Source organism: Stegostoma tigrinum, chromosome 18 (genome assembly GCF_030684315.1).
Source record: "Stegostoma tigrinum isolate sSteTig4 chromosome 18, sSteTig4.hap1, whole genome shotgun sequence".
NCBI classification, from domain to species: Eukaryota; Metazoa; Chordata; class Chondrichthyes; order Orectolobiformes; family Stegostomatidae; genus Stegostoma; species Stegostoma tigrinum.
In genome coordinates this window covers 6,038,411-6,059,062 of record NC_081371.1, presented here as the reverse complement: position 1 = coordinate 6,059,062, position 20,652 = coordinate 6,038,411, and the positions used below count along the sequence as shown (strand labels likewise).

The window sequence follows — 20,652 nt, the reverse complement described above, 5'->3', positions numbered from 1 at the left end:
GGGGGAGCATTAAGGTGTCTGGGTAAGGTCAATCACAGAGGGGTGATGGGTAAGATCAGAAGTCACGGCCCATCTCGCGTATGAGCATCATGCAAGGAAAGGAGGTAAAAGACCTGCAGCTCATGTACAAAGGAGCTAGGGAGGAAATTACTTCAAAAACGCAGCTGCCTCTGGATCACTCTTGGACCCACTCACTAAACAACTCATGTTAGACTTTTATCATCACTCGGTCAGTATCTGGGAACTCACTAGTGAGTAACTCTGTGGAAGGTCCTTCTCCACATGGCCTGCAGTAATCTAAAATAGTCAACTGACAATTTCTCAAGGCTAACTTAGGATGGCCATTAAATGCTGGCCTTGTCTGCATTCAGATACAAGTCTGTAAAATGCTTACTTACATCTCGAAACTGCATAAAGCCAAGCTCTCCCAGCTCGGAGATGCAGCAATACGCAGCCTCAACCTGCAGAAAGAGCTGCGTTAGGCACATCTCCTCACTTCGGAATAAGGATGCCATCCCTCCGTCGTTTCACTGGGGAAAAAGATTTAATGAGGGCAGTAAGCGATACTGTTACAACTCACTGAAGTAGCATGCTGTACATCGAGTTCACTATTTCTGGCGTCATACCAAACATTAAATGTTTTCATTAAGACACACACAAGTACACCAATTTATCTGGCTTTCAGACCAGGGTTGATGGAGAGTGAAGACTGGAGACCAGTATTAAACATGAATCAATTATTAGTGATTAAACTCTAGCTGCAGATAGTGGCATATAACACAGGGTAAGAGAGATGTACAACATGGAAACAGTCCCTTCAGTCCAACTTGTCTATGCTGACCTGATATCCTAAATTAATCCAGTACCATTTGCCAGCATTTGGCCCATATTCCTCTCAACCCTTCCTTTTTACGGGCCCATCCAGATGCCGTTTAGAAGTTTTAATTGTACCCACCTCCACTACTTCGTCTGGCAGCCTGTTCCATACATATGCACCACCCTCTGTGTGGCAAGAGTTACACCTTCGATCCCTTTTAAATCTTTCCCATCTCACCTTAAACCTATGCTGTCTAGTTTTAAACTAGCCTACCCTGGAAAAAAGATACGACTATTCACTCTATCCCTGCCCTCAAATTGCCTTATAAATCCACACACATACACACACACACACACACACACACACACACACACACAAACATTGGCAGAGATAGAAAAACTGCAAATATCAGCTCATTGGTCTGTGTTTCCCAATACAGTTTCAGAAAATTGTAAGTTACCTGGTAGGATTAGACCTTTTATTTCTTAAAGACAACAACCATGTTGATTTACTAAAACAAAATAAACAACTGCAGATGCTGGAGATCTGAAAGTAAAACAAATTTGAGCACTGGGGGGAAAAGCCAATTTAAATATTTCAGCCCAAGTGACCCTTAAATTGCATTACTTTAGGTTATGCACTTGATTTTGAGCATTATCATAATTTGAATGAAAGAGCTGAACTCCAGGAGTGAGGCGAGTGACTATTGGTTTCTCTCCAACACACTCCTCTGATTGGAGTCATATCTAGCTCAAAAGAATCTCAGCTTCAGGACATCTCTGGGGAGTTCCTCAGGGTACTATCCTAGGCTGAAGCATCTTCAGATGCTTCATCAATGGCCTTCTCTCTGTCATGAAGGTCAGAAATGGGGATGTTCATCAAAGATTGCATAGTCTTCAGCACCGTTCGCTACTCGTCTGATACTGAAGCAGTACAAACGTTCAAACGCAAAGAACTGGACAGCATCTAGGTACGGCTGATAAAAGCAAGTACATTCACTAGTGCCAGGCAATGACCATCTGTAACAAGACAGAATCTAATTAAACCTCACGATATTTAATGGTATCACTATTACTGAATACTGCGCCACCAAAATCCTGGAGGCTACCATAGATGAACTGGACTACCCATGTAAATACACCGGCTACAAAAGCTGCTCAGTGGCTAGGAATTCTATGGTAAGTAACTACTGTCCGCAAGGTGCCAGTCAGGAGTCTGGTAGAATACACCCACTTGTTTTCATGGGTTCAATTTCAACACCCTCAAGAAGCTCAACACCACAGCCATCACCTTTAACACTCACTGCCTAAACCATCAACACATATTAGCAGCAACATCATATCTACAAAACGGCAGAGAGCAAATCCTACAACATCATCTAAGCAAGCAATGCCTACCCCCTCAAGAGGGCAATCGGCAACAGATGCAAAGGAACACCAAGCCACACACCATCCAGAGTTACAAGTACAATGCTGTTCCTGCATAGCTGTTTTGTGAAATTCATGGAACTCTCTCCCTATCAACCTTGTGGGCTACCTTCAATCCAAGGAATACAGCAAATCAAGATGACAACTCAGCATCACCTTCTCCAGAGTAATTATGGAATCAGCAAAAAGCACTAGCCTAGCCACTGACGCCACATCCCACAAATAAAAAAGAAGATACCAGTGCATTTTAATTGAGTTACCAGTAATTTACTTCCACTCTTCAACTACTGGTTGAGCCATTCTATTTCTTGAAACTTTCCATTATAACTTCCATGATAACGCAAATACAAGCTTTCAACAGCAAAGACCACAACCTTTACAAGGCAAATCCAGTAACATCTGGAGAAATCATGTGACCTGGTGTCATCTGATCAAGTTCACATGGACACTGTCACATGATCAGAACCTCCTCCCAAAAACCAGAATGATTCCAACTAAAATCACTGTTATAATATAGAGTGCTTTAAGGTCTTCAAAAGGAAAATCCACCAAATAGTTTAAAAATCTGATACATTGGACATTTGCTGAGTTAGCTTAAACCAGGAAAGAACAAATGGGCAGAAAAGTTTGTAACATTTGAGCTCGTGCCAATACAGTGTGTTGTCTTTACCTTTTTGACATTCTTTAGAAACTGTTTGTCCTTTATAACATACGTGAGAATTAATTGCAGGAGCTGTCTTCTTTAGACGCCTTCAAAATCTCATTATGATGTTGGGGTTGACACTCTCATATTCTCATGGAGAACTTGCTACTGTTACAATTTGGCAGAGGAGTCAAGCTAATTTAACATGAAGTTTTAAAAGTTTCACATAACTTCCTGACTTTGTGCTTCTATTTTTAAAGGGCTTAAGGATCCCATATGCACTATTAATTGCATTTTTAACTCCTGTCAGGTTCACATATTGTTCACAAGCATTGCCCCGCAGTGGAGCTTAAAGACTCACAGTATTTCTGTTGTACCTTACAGTTTAGCACAGACACAGAACCAAGCAGCTGGTCATGGGTGGCAGCAGTGATCAGTCAAGGAGGAGGACATGTTGCTCTCGTGAACTGTGAAACGTCAACCTCATTCCTACAGCAGGTACCAACAGCTTATCCAACAAATACACTGCACCTGTTTCAACCAAATGGCCATGTCTCAATGTCATAGAATCATGCAGCATAGAAACATACCCTTCAGTCCATGCTGACCAAGTTTCCTCAGCTAAACTAGTACCACCGCATTTGGCCCATATCTCTCTGAAGCTTTTTCACTCACATACCTGTCCAAATGCCTTTTAAATGCTGTAAACTGTAGTTGCATCTACAACTCCTTCTGGCGGATCACTCCACATATGAACCACCCCCTGAGTGAAAAAGTTTCTCCTCAGATTCTCTTATAAACCTTTCTCCTCTCATGTTATAAATATGTACCCTAGTTTTGAACTCTCCCACCCTAGGGAAACGACCTTGGCTATTCACCTTATCCATGCCCCTCATGATTTTATAAACCTCTGTAAGGTCACCCCTTAACGTCTTACACTCTAGTAAAAAAGGCCCAGCCTCTCCTCATAACTCACGCCCTCCAGTCGTGGCAACATCCTGGTAAATCTTTTCTGCACCCTCTCCAATTTAATCGTATTTTTCCTATAGCAGGGTGACCAGAACTGTACGCTGTACTCCAAAAGTGGCCTCAACAACATCCTGTACAACCTCAACGTGCTGTCTGAACTCCTATACTCAAAGATCTGAGCAATGAAGGCAAGTGCGCTAAATGTCTTCATAACCACCCTGTCTACCTGTGACTCAACTTTCAAAGAATTATGTATCTGAATCCCTAGGTCTCTCTGTTCAACAATATTCCCCAGGGCCCTACCATTGACTATATAAGTCCTGCCCTGGTTTGTCTTACCAAAATGCAATACCTCACATTTATCTAAATTCAACTCTATCTGCTACTTCTCAGTCCATTGTCATAATGGATCAACATCCATTTGTAATCTTAGATAACCTTCTTCCCACCTATCGATTACAACAACAATTTTCGTGTTACCACCAAACTTACTAAGCATACCTCCTAAATTCTCATCCAAATCATTTAGATAAATGATTTTATGCCATCTGATTAAGTTGTGAAGGATTTGAGAAGCACACTGGTTGTAGTCACATTTCCATTGGCTTTATCCACATTTGAGTCTTAGCTAGATTAGGCTAATTACAAGGACAGACTGAAGGCAGAGATAGCCTGAAGCTGTGTCACTCATAGTTACACTCCAAACACTCTTCCATGTCATTTGGCAATATTTATTATTTAAAGCAGGAAACATCAAATATGTTTTTAACCATAACAGATTGTATCTCTGGGAATTGCAGAAAGGGTGTCCTGTAAACCCACATCTGAAAGGTCAAAATTTTGCATGAGGAGTTCCAGTTATTTTCGCAAAAGCTCATCTCTGAGGAATCAGTGGAAGAATTACAGTAGGTGTAATGTGGTGTGTAAACAGCCCTGTAATTTGTGAGATAGATACAAGCATCGAATTGCCACGAGTTGCTGAATTCTTTGTGTCTCCCCACTTGTAGCTTCATGAAAACATGATATCAAGCTCCCCAATCGCTTCACGGAACAGAGTATTTATCCATAATGCCAATGTGGCGGCTTGCATTTGCAAACATGGCCCATGATGTCAGTCAGACACAATGAGTTACAGGAAGCACTTCTGTGTGTCATGTTATCAGGTGTCCTCAGACACTGCTGCCTGAGCACGAGATCATGCGCGGGGTGTGGGACTGTTCCCACACCCTTCTCCCTTCCCGCTACCTCACCCCCCCACATCCCCAGCCCAGCTCCCTCTCCTCATCCAGATGCCAACAAAAATGGCTGACATTCAAGACCAGGCGTAGTGTTTTTCCTGCACATGTTTGCTCCTTGCGCCCCTGGTGGTGGCATTCACAGTAAACACAGCCTTCAAGAAATCGCTGCATTTGTGTTGTCAATGGTACGCATCTCTGGGGGTAACATGGTTGAAATCAAGTTCTGCTATCCCAGGAGTCGTCAGAAAAAGCAAAGATTTTTAAAAGGTTGCAAAATTGCCCAATTTACTGCTCCTTTTGAACCAGGTTGACAGAAAACAGATTTCTGAACTTAACAAGAACTACAACATGATGCAAATAAATAGTTTGAAGTTACAGATAAATGATTATGAAATTTAGTCATATAACTCAGCCTAACTAACAATTTGTAAGCTCCCCTTCTATACACTTATACAGATAAACACAAAACAAACAGAGTGTCATGGGTGGAGGGCAAGACTAAGCGGGCATTTTCAGCAACTCCCATCATTTTGATGATCAGAATGCTGCTCTTTTATCTTTCCTCTTCAGATGCTTTCACTCCTTTACAGGAGGCACAGGGTGACTGCTTCACACTTACAAAGGTCTCAGATGTTTTAATTTGAAGCCACGGCTTATTGCAACTGCTGAGGGAAAATAAACTGATAATCTTCAGGCCTGACAGCTGAGCAGAAACAGTTTCTTTCCCCTCTTGAGGTCCCTATGGCTTCTGACCTGAACATTTACACCCACAAGCTGTTCAGCTACCTGGGAGCCTATTACATAACTGTTGATAACTGGTCATTAGCCTACAGACCAATCAGCTACTTGTTGCCAGCCACAATCCCTATACACACTCCTTAACTCGAGCTTGCTCCAACTAGCTCTTTTCCTCCTGTTTAAATACACATCTGTGTAAACTTCACTGACAATGGCTATCAGCTCATTTGATTCTTAAAAATGCAGTAATATTTTAAAAATTTCTGCCTTTGTAACAAGTTCCTTTCTCATCCCAATCTAAACCAAAAACACAGAACTCAATGAAAAGATACAGACTATACATTTAAGTTTGTTGACTTAATTTGAAGCCTGTATTCCAGGAACCTTGTAATGAATCCTGAATTCCTGTTCCTGAGATGCCACTCACCTGGCTGGCCCAGGCAGAGAAGGAGATTCATTCTCGTGATGAGTAATTCATTTCTAGATGTTGTCAAAGTGTTAATATTTTAAAAATGTTTCCTTATTTATCCTATCACTTTTTTTTCTACAACTAAATCTTCCTTACCCCTTCTTCATTCTGCTTTATCTCCCTATTACTTACTCACATTCACACCGTTTCCTTTTCCTGCTGTGCTGCTTTCTCAACGCCTAATCTGCTTATTTAAGGTGATTGATTGCTAGCCCTGTTCTTTGCTAAGATTCCTGATGCCCTGTAACCACTGCCATGCTGTTATCAGCCCACACTTCTGGTAATATTCCATACAAATGATCTCTGAGCTGATGAGAAAAGAAGTTTATCAAACCGGGCAGGCTGCAACAAATTCTGGGGAAATGGGAAAGTTTCCTGCATCTATCCAAAGAGAGAAGGAATGCTGGTCAAAAGCATCCTATCAATTGCGAAACTGCTGTGTGACAAGCGCTGATACTGAGTGGAGCTAGAAGAACACAGAAGGTCAGGCAGCATAAGAAGAGCAGGACAGTCAACGTTTTTGGTCCCAAACGGTCCCGACCTGAAACATCAACCTTCCTGCTTCTCTGATCCTGCTGTGTTCCTCCAGCCCCACACTGTATCGACTCTGATTTCCAACATCTGCAGTTCTTGCTATCTCCTGTGTGACAAAGGGAGGAACATTGCTGCATCAGAGTCATGTAGGTGATGAATGTGATATGACAGGGCTGAGGTAGATCTGGGATGGGGCTGGATTGGAGCAGACGCACCCATTTTGCTGTAATGTGTTGGTCACTCAGCTGGTAGCTTCTCCAAGTTGCCGTCCATGCTGTGAGCATGGCTGTGGTCGAGTGGACAATGGCACTGCTGAAGACATGGTTCTACAGCCTGGAGCAGTATGGAGGGCCTCTCCGTACAAACGGGACAGAGTGTATTGGCGTGCTGTTCTCTGCTCCATGCAGAGTGGCCATTGAGGCAATGTGATAGATGCTGAGGAGCTAGGGAATGGGACGAAGCATCTGAGGAGAAGGGTGGGATGTTGAGATGGAGGAAGCTCTCCTTGTGCATTGACAGAGCTCGGCTGCATCAGACCTGACAAGGCAGGCAGATACCAACTGACACTCAGGTCCTGCAGGCAGCTGCTGGATGCAACAGACCGCCATGGGCTGTTATCGGCATTCCTTTACAATGTGATGTGATGCTGAAGGTGGCTCGAGGGGGCCACACATAATTAAGCAATAGCAGAGTGGGCCAAGGGTAGATCCTGGCTAGACTCCAAATTTATCAACGTGGAAGTTGGAAGACAATTCATTGCGAGTGACCCTCTGGTCACAACGGAATATATAAGAACGTAACTCATCCCACCCACTGAGATAACAACTGGGAAGGAGTCAGAAGCTCCTAGTGAAGAGGGTTAGGGCCATGGTACATAGGTCGAGAGTTTGGGGACCCACATTGGAAGAATCTCTGACATGTTCAGGTGACCTGTGAAGGAGGAATACCTCATTCCTACCCCGGGAGAGGGAACCGTCAAACCTACTCCCTACCCTGTCAGCTTTTCGGGATATTGGACGAACGAAGAGAATCTTATGTGGTCAATCCAAAGCCTCATTTGGCCAATGGCAGGTGGGCTTCCTAACGTCTTCCTTAGTACATACCAAATTGCAGTGAGTTTGCAGGGTAGGTGGATAGACACCAGGAAAGGGAGCCCATAGCATGGTGTTTAATCTTACTAATGCCTACCACATCCCTCCCGAATATTACCCCCTTCCTGCCTACCAGCAACCCGCTCCCAGTGGGATGTAACATTCTGGCCCATATTTGAACCAATCCAAACATAATACTATTCAGGCCACAACACAATACCACAATGACCAGGCTGATTAAGAAGAAGTTAACATTTTACATTTCTTGGTACAACAATATCCAGTTGGAGTCAGTAATTTCCCTACATCCAATCAATAATAGAGGAGTGCTGAGGGAATCAATGGAAATTGGGAGAGTGGAGGAGGCCAAAATGAAGCAGTTTTTAACTATACCATTCAGAAATGTTATTACACACGTCTGGGACAGGATGGATGTGAACCCAGGCCTCCTGCCTCAGAGGTAGGACACTACCATTACCCTACAAGGGCCAGCCACATCGTTCTAGAACTTCTTTCCTCTGCCAGGAATTGTGTGAATATTTTTGGATCCTAGTGTTCCTCATAACTGGATATTGGAATAAATACTTTTAATTGATCTGTTCAGGGATGTTACGACACACCTATGATAATTCCTACAAGGCCCATGGAGAATTATTAATTAATCTTCTGATGGAATTCTTTGACACTGAGTTCCCTTGGTAACAGGCAATGGCCTGCCCTGTTGGGACTCATCACCTGAGCCCTTTAGAAAGCAGACCCAGTCTCCTCTTAAAATTCCAGTTTGAATTAGACCCTTCTAGCTCTCTCTACCTCTCCCTCACCTTCTAATGGTAAGAATTGTTTTTAAAGAGCTTTGCAAGTAAATATTAAATGGCTACATGGGTATTTTTTGGTGGCAGTTAATAGATGTCATGGTGATTTGGTGATGGATAAAACAATTCAGTTGTGTGTAAGAGCTATTCTGGATGTAAAAATGAAAAAAAAATAAAAGCAGACCCAGGCATGAACTGATTGTTCCCATCTGGCACTAGACTATGTATGTCATGAATAGTGGCTCTATTTAAGGTTCTTGAGTAGATTTGTAGCTCGGGTCATAGGCTGGTTCGCTTGCTGAGCTAGTTCGTTAGTTTGCTCTATTTTGGTATTCAACAAGAAATGATGCTCCCTTCCAGTCAGGCTTCCTGAGTTATTACAATACCGCTGGAGCAGGTTGGAATTGTACCTGGGACTCCTGGCTCAAGGAGGACACTACCACAAGATTCCAGCATTAAAAACTTGCAGAGAATTGGAATGAGCTGTGAACAATCCCATCCATGGTACGTCAGAGAGGAGATTTTGGAGGAAAGAGTGGGTTATCAGTCATGTGACAGACTACTATTGGTCAAGAAGAAGGATGGTTACAGTTATATACAATGTCATTTGTAACTTTGATCAGAGCTGTTCAGGTGTGTGGCACTGATAGGATTATGACTGGGGTGAGGAGACAAATATGTGGCAGAATTCTACACTCCTCTGCGATGGCTGGCAGGCAGTGGGTGGAGTCAGGAAATACTAAGATTAAATGTGATGCCATGGACTCCTTTCCTGATGCTTAGCAACTTGCCCCCAGGTCCATTGCAATTCAATATGTGGCAAGGAAGACATTGGGCCCTCAGAAGAGTATTCCCCAGCCACTTCAGTTTCTCCCATGGTTGGCTGAGTAGTGTTCCAGTTTGAAGCCTGCCAGGTCCGTCCTGAGGCAGGAAAAGGAATGGTACTTCCTTATTGACTACCTGAACATGTCGAAGCTCCCTCCAAAGGGTTGCACCAATCATGCACCCCCCTAGCCCTAAGGTCCCTCACTGGGACCTCTTACTGTGGCCCTGCCATGTCCTCCTTCCTCTTCTCTCCATCCAGATGCTGCGATGGTCTTCTGAGGGGGGCCCAAGTCTAGTCCCGCTGACAGCCACCAATCCATGTGGCACTACTGAAACCATAGACTGACAGACTGGTAGCTCTTAGGAGTGAGCTTCCTCTCAGATGGAGATGAAAGTCTTGCCTCAAAACCACTTAATGCTAAATGGCTGCTGGGTCACTTCGTAGTGAAGGAGTGGGCTCTCCACAGGTGTCAGGTGGGATCCCTGACAAAGTATTAGCTCCATGGGCAGGATCTAATGGGAAGCGTGGGCACGGATTTTGGAGGCTTTCAATGCTTTCAGGTTTGTACTGCTTAGTGACGCAGACACGGTCAGGTATTCAAATCCAACTGACAATGGGAAATTCTTAGTTTCATCAATAACTGGTGTGTTACCCAGTGGCATTGGTGATACTTGCATTGGCAAGGCCCATTGAGGATGGCGCGGGCATCGCTGGAGGCGAGATGGCACTGAAGAGTAGCGAATTTTATATCAGCAGCAGCAATATGGTTAAGGGGAACTCATGCCTGGCCTCAAGCCCCATAGACATTGACGGAGCACTTAACAAGAAGGACAGTAATGTTGGACATTTCTGCTTTATTCCTTCATTTTTCTCCCTTTATGTTCCATGTCGTGGTTTATTTTTCTGTGTTTGAAGTTAGCGTCTATGAGTGGCAACCCTATGCAACAGTTTCCACTGTAACAAAATGCATTTCACAATCAATAAGTCAAATCAAACAATCCAATTCATGTTAGGGATTTCGCCTAGCGCTAGGTAGCAACTTTGGATTTGCTTGGTGCAGAAGAAGTTGAAGCTTTCATGGAAAATCATTAGAATACTTCCACATACAAGCTTGCACACAAATTGTAATGGGGTCACTCTTCCTCTAGTTAACAGCCTCTAAATTTTGTGAAGTTTTTCGCACTTTCAGTGGCAAGATAGGAATGTTATGCTTGTTGAACTGAGGATAAACTAGAAGGTACCTACTGTAGTCAGACAGGAGGCCAAAAGAACACAGCACGCCAGGCAGCATCTGGAGGAAAGGAGAAGTAAACTTCCAATAAAGAACTTCCAATTCCCTGGTCCCCAACACCTCATTTTCACCATGGACGTCCAGTCCCTATACACTGCATTCCCCATGCAGATGGCCTAAAGGCCCTCTGCTTCTTCCTGTCCCGCAGGCCTGACCAGTCCCCCTCCACTGACACCCTCAACTGCCTAGCCAAACTCGTCCTCACCCACAACAAATTCTCCTTCAATTCCTCCCACTTCCTACAGACAAAGAGGGTGGCCATGGGTAGCCGCATGGGCCCAAGCTATGCCTGCCTCTTTGTAGCTTATGTGGACCAGTCCCTCTTCCGCACCTACACAGGCCCTAAACCCCACCTCTTCCTCCGCTACATTGATGGCTGTATCGGCGCCGCCTCATGCTCCCAAGAGGAGCTCAAACAGTTCATCCACTTCACCAACACCTTCCACCCCAACCTTAAGTTCACCTGGACCATCTCCATCACATCCCTCACCTTCCCGGTCCTTGCTGTCTCCATCTCAGGCTACCACCTACAATTCGATGTCCATTTCAAGCCCACTGACTCTCACAGCTACCTGGAATACACCTCCTCCCACCCACCTTCCTGCAACAACGCCATGCCCTATTCCCAATTCCTTCGCCTCCGCCGCATCTGCTCCCAGGATGAGGCATTCCACTCCCGTACATCCCTGATGTCCTCGTTCTTCAAGGACCACAACGACCCCCCGCAGTGGTCGAGAATGCCCTTGACCGAGTCTCCCACATTTCCCGCATCTCATCCCTCACACCCCGCCCCCGCAATAACTGCCAAAAGAGGATCCCCCTCGTCCTCACATACCACTCCACCAACCTCCGGATACAAAACATCATCCTCCGACACTTCCGCCATCTACAATCCGACCCCACCACTGAAGACATTTTCCCAATGTCTTTGAGACCACTCTCTCCGCGAATCTTCTGTCCGCTCCACACTCCCCTCTAACTCCACCACACCTGGCACTTTCCCCTGCAACTGCAGGAAGTTCTACACTTGCCCCCACACCTCCTCCCTCACCACCAACCCCGGCCCTAAGATTATTTTCCACAACCAGCACTTGTTCACCTGCACATCCGCCAATGTGGTATACTGCATCCGCTGTACCCAGTGTGGCTTCCTCTACATTGGGGAAACCGAGCAGAGGCTTGGGGACCGCTTTGCAGAACACCTCCGCTTGGCTCGCAATAAACAACTGCACCTCCCAGTCGCGAACCATTTCAACTCCCCCTCCAATTCTTTAGATGACATGTCCATCATGGGCCTCCTGCAGTGCCATAATGATGCCTCCCGTAGGTTGCAGAAACAGCAACTCATATTCCGCTTGGGAACCCTGCAGCCCAATGGTATCAATGTGGACTTCACCAGCTTCAAAATCTCCCCTTCCCCCACTGCAGCCCAAAACCAGTCCAGCTCGTCCCCTTCCCCCACTGCACCCCTAAACCAGCCCAGCTCATCCCCGCCTGCCTAACCTGTTCTTCCTCTCACCTATCCCCTCCTCCCACCTCAAGCTGCTCCTCCACTTCCAACTACTAACCTCATCCTGCCCCCTCTTGACCTGTCCGTCCTCCCCGGACTGACCTATCCCCTCCCTACCTCCCCACCGATACTCTCCTCTCCACCTATCTTCTCCTCTATCCATCTTCGGTCTACCTCCCCCTCTCTCCCTATTTATTTCAGAATCCTCTCCCCATCCCCCTGTCTGATGAAGGGTCCAGGCCCAAAATGTCAGCTTTTGTGCTCCTAAGATGCTGCTTGGCCTGCTGTATTCATCCAGCTTCACACTTTGTTATCTCGAGAAGTCAAAGTTTCAGGTTTTACCCTTCTTCAGGACTTTTTACAGCTTCAGCCCTCCCTTCTAAGACTCATTGTGCAATGAATTGCTGTCCAGTTGTAGTTCCTGACTATTACATTCCTTCTTGTGACTGAGACACTTCACGCTGCTGTACGATAACTTAGTCTGCACTATTTGGAAAACAGAAACTTTATTTCAGGACTTGACACTTGACTGTTCTGTAGAAGTGGTGATTTTGCAATGAAAAGTGGTACGGGATTAAACGCTCCACACTTCTGGAAGGGTGTCAGAAACTCAGAGAGGACACAGAGGAGATTTTTCTGGAATGGGATGTGTGGTTTTGAAAACGTTAAATGTGGAGAGACTCTTTCCATCAGCAGGTCCAGAGAACATGGATTTAAAGTTAAAACATAAAGAGAGAGCATTATTTTCTGTGGCAGTTTTAAGACCTGGGAAATACGACCTGAAAGTTTTGAAACAAATTAAACAGTGACTGTCAAATTGGATAAACAGGTAATGGAAGAAAATTGCAATGTTGTGAGGAAAGAGCAGAGGGAACTGAACTAAACAGATATCACTTTCAAAGAGTTATAATGGTCTCCTTGTAAGTTATTTTCTACAGTTATGGGTGGATGCCCATCATTCAGCAATTCCTCACTACTTCAGTGTTAACAATATCTGTGATGGTGATACATATGCACCATGGACAGGAACAGCTAACGAGACACTCAATGCTTTTGTGGTACTCACATTCTTACAGTTCTTCAGTCTCCATCATTCCCAGTTCATCTTCTAATGGGTGTTGTTTACTGGAGGCAATGGCCTAGTGGAATTATCATGAGACTGTTAATCTGGAGACCGATAAAATGTTCTGGGTACTTGGGTTCAAATCTCGCCATGGCAGATGATGGAATTCGAATTCAATAAGGGAAAAAGAATTCTGGAATTAAAAGTCTAGTGATGACCGTGAAACCATTGCCAATTGTTGGGAGAAAGCCATTGGTTCACTAGTGTCTTTAGGAAAGAAAACTGTCTTCCTTAACTAGTCTAGCCTAAATATTGCTCTGTGTTCATAGCAATGTGGTTGACTCTTAACTGCCCTTTGGGATGGGCAATTAAAGGCTGGCCTAGCCAGTGACGCCCACATCCCTAAATGAGTAAAAATACATAATGCAATGTTGATGTTGCTGAATTTGACAGCAAAAGAGAAACATGTTGTGTTTCTTAAGGAGCTGTACATAAGCAGTTAGTGTGGAACCACTGCTCCATTGAGAAATCCCTTGGTTTTCAAGGCAAACCCACCACATTAATGTAGTGTGCTGCATACTCACACAATGTTCAGTACACTGTCAGTACTCAATATTCTGGCACCAACATATTTACAGGACCACTGGCACTCATGCTGTACTCCTCACAGTTCACAAATCCCATATTTACATTTCATGGCACACTCTTGTGGTCCTCTTCATATAGCCTGCCAAACCATGCTCAGACTTAAAATAACTTGGTAATTTAAGACTAGTTCAAAGCATTTTCCTGCACTGAAATACAGTGCCTCACAACTCACAAAACGTTTGAAACAAGCTGGAAGCGACCGAGAAAATAATGCACCGTTATGAAAACATGCCTTTCCATCTTATTCCGAAGAAGTAATACAAACAACTTAAAAAATGTGAATAATCTCAGTTTACTCAAGTTAAAAAATTAATTTGAGAGCTTACACGTGCGGACTATCTTCTCTGGTCCTTAGCCAATCGCCAAAGCGCGATGCACAGGTAAAGCAGCTGTGGAAGTGAATGCTTTCGAGAGCAGCTCAAGCGTACATGGAACGCCGACAGCGTGGGCAAAGGGCAGTGAGTGGGAGTTGCAGCTCGAGCTGGAGCTTCCTGGTGCTGAATCATTCACTATACCATTGAGCAGTCACTTTTCAGCTCATTTCAGTTTGCTTTCACATCAACAACCACACCTACCCCAGCAGCAATGAACTTGTAGCTATACACACTTACCCACCCCTGGGGAGGAGGATTCTTAAAGAAAGGGAGAAAGAAAATGTCTGCGTTTTCTAACTTTAGGATTTTCCAGCTGATTCATTTATACTTCCATCCAATTTAGATGTCACCAGTCAGTCTGACATTTGTTGCCTATCCCCAATTGTCCTTGAACTGAGGGGCTTGTTCAGCTATTTCAGAGGGCAGTTAAGAGTCAACCAACATTGTTGTGTGTCTGGAGTCACAATGAGGTTAGACCGGGTAAGAACAACAGATTTCATGCCTTAAACAACGGAGGTGAGGCGAAAGTGACAGCCCTTGACATCAAGGCTGCATTCAACCGAATGTGGCATCAAGGAGCCCCGGCAAAACTAGCATCAATGGGAACCATGGGGCAGACTCTCCACTGGTTGAAGTCAGACTTGATACATAAGATAATGGCTCTGGTAGTTGGAGGTCAGCTATTTTAGCTCCAGAACATCTCTGCAGGAGTTTCTCAGGATTGTGTCCAAGATCCAAACATCTTCAACTCTTTCGTTAATGACTTTTTCCCCATCAAAAGGTCAAAGTGGGGAGGTTCACTGACAATTACACAATGTTCAGCACCATTTAAGACTGAAGTAGTCCATCTTCAAATGCATCAAGACCTGGACAATACCCAGGTTTGAACTGACACGTGGCAAGTAACATTCAGACCGCACCAAGCTCAGGCAAGGACCATCTCCCATAAGGGACAATCTTCTGGTTTTCTATTCATTTATGAGATGTGGGTGTCACTGGCTGGCTAGCATTTCTTGCCCATCCCAAGCCCATACCTAACCATCACCCCCTGACATTAAATTACATTACCATCACTGAATCCCTCCACTATTGACATCTTGAGGATTACCATTGACTAGAAACTGAAATGGACTCACATCATAAACACAGTGACTACAAGAGCAGGTCAGAGGCTAGGAATATTACAACAAGTAACTCACCTCCTGAATCCTCAAAACGTGATAGCCACCTATAAAGCACAAGTCAGGAATGTGATGGAATAATTCCCACTTGCACGGATGGTGGAGCTCAAACAACATTCAAGAAGCTTAGCACTATCTGGGACAAAGCCACCCAATTGGCTGGTACCTCATTCACTCCCCACTACCACTGACACTCAGTGTACTATCGACAAGATGCGCTGCAGAAATTCATCAGGATTCCTTGGCCACAACCTTCCAAATGCACAACAGCTTCTATCTAGAAGGGCAAGAGCAGCAGATACATGGGAACTCACCAAACCACTCTCCAGCCTGACTTGGAAATATATCACCATTCCTTCACTGTCACTGTGTCAATATCCTAGAATTCCCTGCCTAAGGGCATTATAGGTTTACTTACAGCATATGGACTGCAGCAGTTCAAGAAACAGCTCACCACCACTTTCTTAAGGGCAACAAGGGAAGGACAATAAAAGGCCACATCTTACAACAGAATAAAAGCCTATATTCCAGTAGCTGCCATGATGGGAATTGAACCCATGTCCCCATAGATCTACCCCGAATCTCTGGAGTACTAGCCCGGTGGCATTGCCTTTGAATGAAGTAAATTTGAAGTGTAGTCACCAATGTGAAGAAAAATTGCAGCTAATTTGCATGCAGCATAGTCTCGGAAAGCACAATCTGATAATGACCAGATAAGGATGGCACGGTGGCTCTCTGGTTAGCACTGCTGCTTCACAGCGCCAGGAACCTGGGTTCAATTCCTGTCTTGGATGACTGTCTGTGTGCAGTTTACACATTCTCCCCTTGTCTGTGTGGGCTTCCTTTCACTGTCCAAAGATGTGTAGTTTAGGTGGGTTATGCAGGATTGGCCTGGGTGGGGTGTCCTGATGGCCAGTATGGGTTTGGTGGGCTGAAGGGCCTGTTTCCACACTGTAGGGATTCTATGATGAATCCATGTTATTGATACAGGCTGAGGAAGAATATTAGCTAGAATGTGTTTCTGCTCTTCTACCATTATATCTTCTACATTCAGTCAAGAGGGCAGACAGAGCCTTGATTGTTCATCTCGTCAAAGAGACAACACCTCCAACAGAATGGCATTCCCTCACCACTACATTGTGTTCCAGCCTTGAAGGTTTTGCTGGTGCTTTAGGCTGGGATTTGAACATCATTCTTTAAGCACAGAAGTGACTGCACCACCAATTGAGCAATGCTGAGAAGGGCTTAAGGGGACGAATGGTATACCCTGATATAAGAAAGGAGATATAAGAAAGGAGAGCAGGTGTAGGCCATATTCCAAGCCCCTTGAGCCTCCTCAGCCATTCATTAAGATCCTGCTTGATCTTTGATCTCAACCTCATCTTCCTTTCTGGTTCCCATATGCTTCGATTTCCTCAGGGTCCAAAAATCTATTGATCATCTCCTCCTCCTCCCCATCTTGAATGTGTTCATCATCTGAACACCACAACCCTCTGGAGTAGAGAATTCCAAAGAGCCACAAGGCTCTCAGAGGAAAAATTTTTCCTTAGCCATGTCCTAATTGGCTAATCCTTTTTATCCCGAGACTTAGCGGGGAGGGTTTTGTTAAATTGCTTAGCCCCTGAAAATGGATGTGGGATTGTGATACAGGATTAATTTACACCCCGTGAATAGAATGCAGATAGTGTTCACCTCCCTGCAATCTACTCGTTGTAATAGTTTCAGCACAAGCTCGGTAGCACCCACACTTTACATTGGTTGCAGCCTCCAGCAGGGTGCCCTATATCTCCAACAGTACTTAAACCTAGTCCATATCCGAGACTTTTAAATGAGAACATTGAGGTGCCTTAACTATAATCTCCCCAAGCTCTCTCTTGATTCAGAAACTGTCCCTTTGGGTTAAAAGATTGGTCTCCAAGTTGAGAGGGTCATTACAATTGAAGTTGTGTCACATGTAGAAGGTGTTTGGAATGCTTATCTTCATTGCTCAGACCATTGATTATAGGGACTGGGATGTCATGTTGAGGTTGTGCAGGGCATAGGTGAGATCTCTTCTGGAGTACTACGTCCAGTTCTGATCTCCCTGTTATAGGAAGGATGTTGTGAAGCTGGAGATGGCTCAGAAGAGATTTTCCAGAATGTTACCGGCAATGAAGTGCTTGAGTTAATAGGAGAAGCTGAAAAGGCTTGGACGGTTTTCACCAAAGCATCGGAAATTAAGAGGTGACCTTTTAGAGGTTTACAAAATCAAGAGGGGTGTAGATAAGGTGAATGGGAGGTGTCTTTTCCCTAGGGTGCAGGATTTCAAGACTAGAGGGCATATTTTTAAGGTGAGGGGAGAAAAGACTTAAAAAGAGCATGGGGGCAACATTTTTACACAGAGAGTGGTTCATTGTGGAATGAACCGCCAGAGGAAGTGATGGAGTTACAGTTACAATATTTAAAATAGATTTGGATGAGTACATGATTAAGAAATTGTTAAGGAAAGAGGAATATGGGCCAAGCATCGGCAGGTGGAACTAGTTGAGTTTGGGAACGTGGTTGGCATGGACTGGTTGGACCAAAGGGTGTGTTTCCATGCTGTATGACTGTATGAGTCTACAGACTAATAGTTTGCATCAGTTATCAGAAAATTGTCACAGTGGAACTTCACATTGATGGTCCCTCTGCAGAAATAATAGGTCAGAATCCAGTGGGATCTCTAATGGACTTTGCCCCGTTTCTAACTTGGATTAAAATACAACCAGTGGGTTCTCAGTGAGCCAGCAAGACATGGCATGTGTAACAAAGTCTCAATTGGTCTCGGACCTGATTTTTTTGAGGTTGCATCTACAGGAGGAACAGAGAGGAGAGAAAGGAGCAGTAGTGGATCCCCCTTCTTGGACTCTTACTTGTAGCTCCTGCTGTGGAAGCAGAGTGGATGCATTGTGATGAGCTCTTGAAAGAAAAAGAAAATGAGAAAAAGAAGACATCATCTCCAATCAAGGAGGTGCAAGTGGAAATGGCCAAGGAATTCGGCAGCAGGACTGTACTCTTCCCAAACTGGAGGCAGTGCACCAAGAGGATTGAGAAGGAGGGTGGGAAAGGTCAGGGCAATAACACCGTGGCATGGTGGCTCAGTGGTTAGTACTGCTGCCTCACAGCTCCAGGGACCTGGGTTCAATTCCATGCTCGGGTGTCTGTGTGGAGTTTGCGCATTCTCCCCATGTCTGCGTGGGTTTCCTCCGGGTTCTCCGGTTTCCTCCCACGGTCCAAAGCCATGCAGGTTAGGGTGGATTGGCCATGGGAAATTACCCATAGTGTTCAGGGGTGTTTAGATTAGGGGGATGGGTTTGGGTGGGTCGGTGTGGACTTGTTGGGCCAAGGGTCCTGTTTCCGCATTATAGGGATTCTATGATTCTAATAACACTTTCAATTCTAATCTCCCGAGCATTCCCCTACATGGTCCTCCTGAAGGCAACACATCTTACAGCTCCAAACAGGCCTCTTTCAGTCCTGCTGCTGAATTCCTTGGCCATTTCCATTTGTACCTCCTCACATACCCACAGGAACAAACAACATTGAAACAGCCTCAGCTTATTGACCCCTTACACTCTTACCTCACAGCTAGCCTGCATCAATGTTGTCCTACCCTTCTGTCCACAGTTCAGCAATACACAACTCTCAGCTTTCTCTCTTTGCAGGAGACAGCACACAACCTCAGGGAAAGACACAAGTCTAGGGGTGGTCCTCTAGTGACAGGCACCTTATCAGCCAATAGCAACACATGCCGAACTGCACCATTGGGAAGCAGGTTCATTCCAGGAGTCTGCAGATATCAATAGCCATGGTGAGCAAGGCTGGCCTCAGACAAGTTTGGAGCCTGTAGGCACTGTGCTGGAGCTAAAGGAAAGGGTTTGACAGGCTCTGAACTGGCCATGGCTGCAGCTCTTCTGTTTCACTGTTCAAAGGCTTCTCAGCGAGTCAGTTTCATTAAAACTTTCCTGACCCATTATGATGACCCTGGTCAATCACTGACAGCTTTGAGAAATGGGCTCCTCTGTCAGTTCAGTACAAAATCCCCAGTGAAAGCAGCAGGCAATCACCTATTTGAGTACTTAAGTCACACTGATCGTTGTGTTTTGATTTCAAACCTGCCCACGTGATACATGGAATATGCCGAAGAACCTTTTCCACAGGTATTTAACTCCCTATATGCACTCATATTCCCTTACCAATGAGAATTCCCCACAAGGGCTCATTATTAAGAATTATTGCAATAATTTATAATTAAGAATAACAACTGAAGAGTGAGAATTTTCATCTGATCACAATGAGGTAGCATTTTTTTGCAATAGACAGAGCACACCTTATTGGCCAAAATGAATTCGAGGTGACTAATGTGCTGGAGAGGGAAGCATTATTTATGTAAATGGTATTTGATAAAGTCCTCCAGAAAGCCTATTGAGTAAAGCTGCAGTTTGCTCATTTGAAGGCAGTTTGTTTGCCTGGCCCAGATGTTGGAGATGTGGCAGAAGACATAATATACACTGTTATAAAGAATAACTTACATTTATACAGCACTATTAATGACCAGCAGATGTCTCAAAGAACTTTAGAATCAATATGGTACTTTGTAAAGTGTAGCCACTGATGCAATGTAGGCAGTTGGCAGAATGTGACCACTGCTGTTTCAAAAGGATCTGTGTCAGGCCCTCAAACATTCAACATATTGATTAATCATTTAAATGATGGGACAGAATATCAAATACATATCCAAACTTGTTGATAGCACAAAGTTGGGCAGCACTGTATTTGATTTATTTATTGTCACTTGTATCTTGTTAGAAAAATAAAGTGAGTAGCGTTGTGGGCGATGTAAATTAATACTCAAGAGTTACGATGGGATATTAACAAGTCAATAAAACTGTGATAAATGGATTTCAATGTGGAAATTATGAAGTTGTCAACTTTGGATGTGAAAACGATAAAAGTGTATTGCTCTGAATGGTGAAAAAATAAATTCTGGCTTTGCTATTTCC

At 44.4% G+C, this 20,652-nt stretch overlaps 1 protein-coding gene across 1 annotated transcript in view; it reads right to left on the bottom strand.

Annotated features, from left to right (window-relative positions):
- Positions 1–14,572, bottom strand: part of LOC125460728 (V-type proton ATPase 116 kDa subunit a 4-like) — a 74,782-nt gene extending 60,210 nt beyond the window's left edge. Inside the window, exons 1-2 of the mRNA XM_048548532.2 lie at positions 14,403–14,572; positions 399–530 (exon numbers count right to left, since the gene is read on the bottom strand). Coding sequence (XP_048404489.2) covers positions 399–515 — 117 coding nt within the window. The 5' untranslated portion in view covers positions 516–530; positions 14,403–14,572. The remainder of the gene's footprint in view (positions 1–398; positions 531–14,402) is intronic.
- Between the last annotated feature and the right edge of the window lie 6,080 nt (positions 14,573–20,652).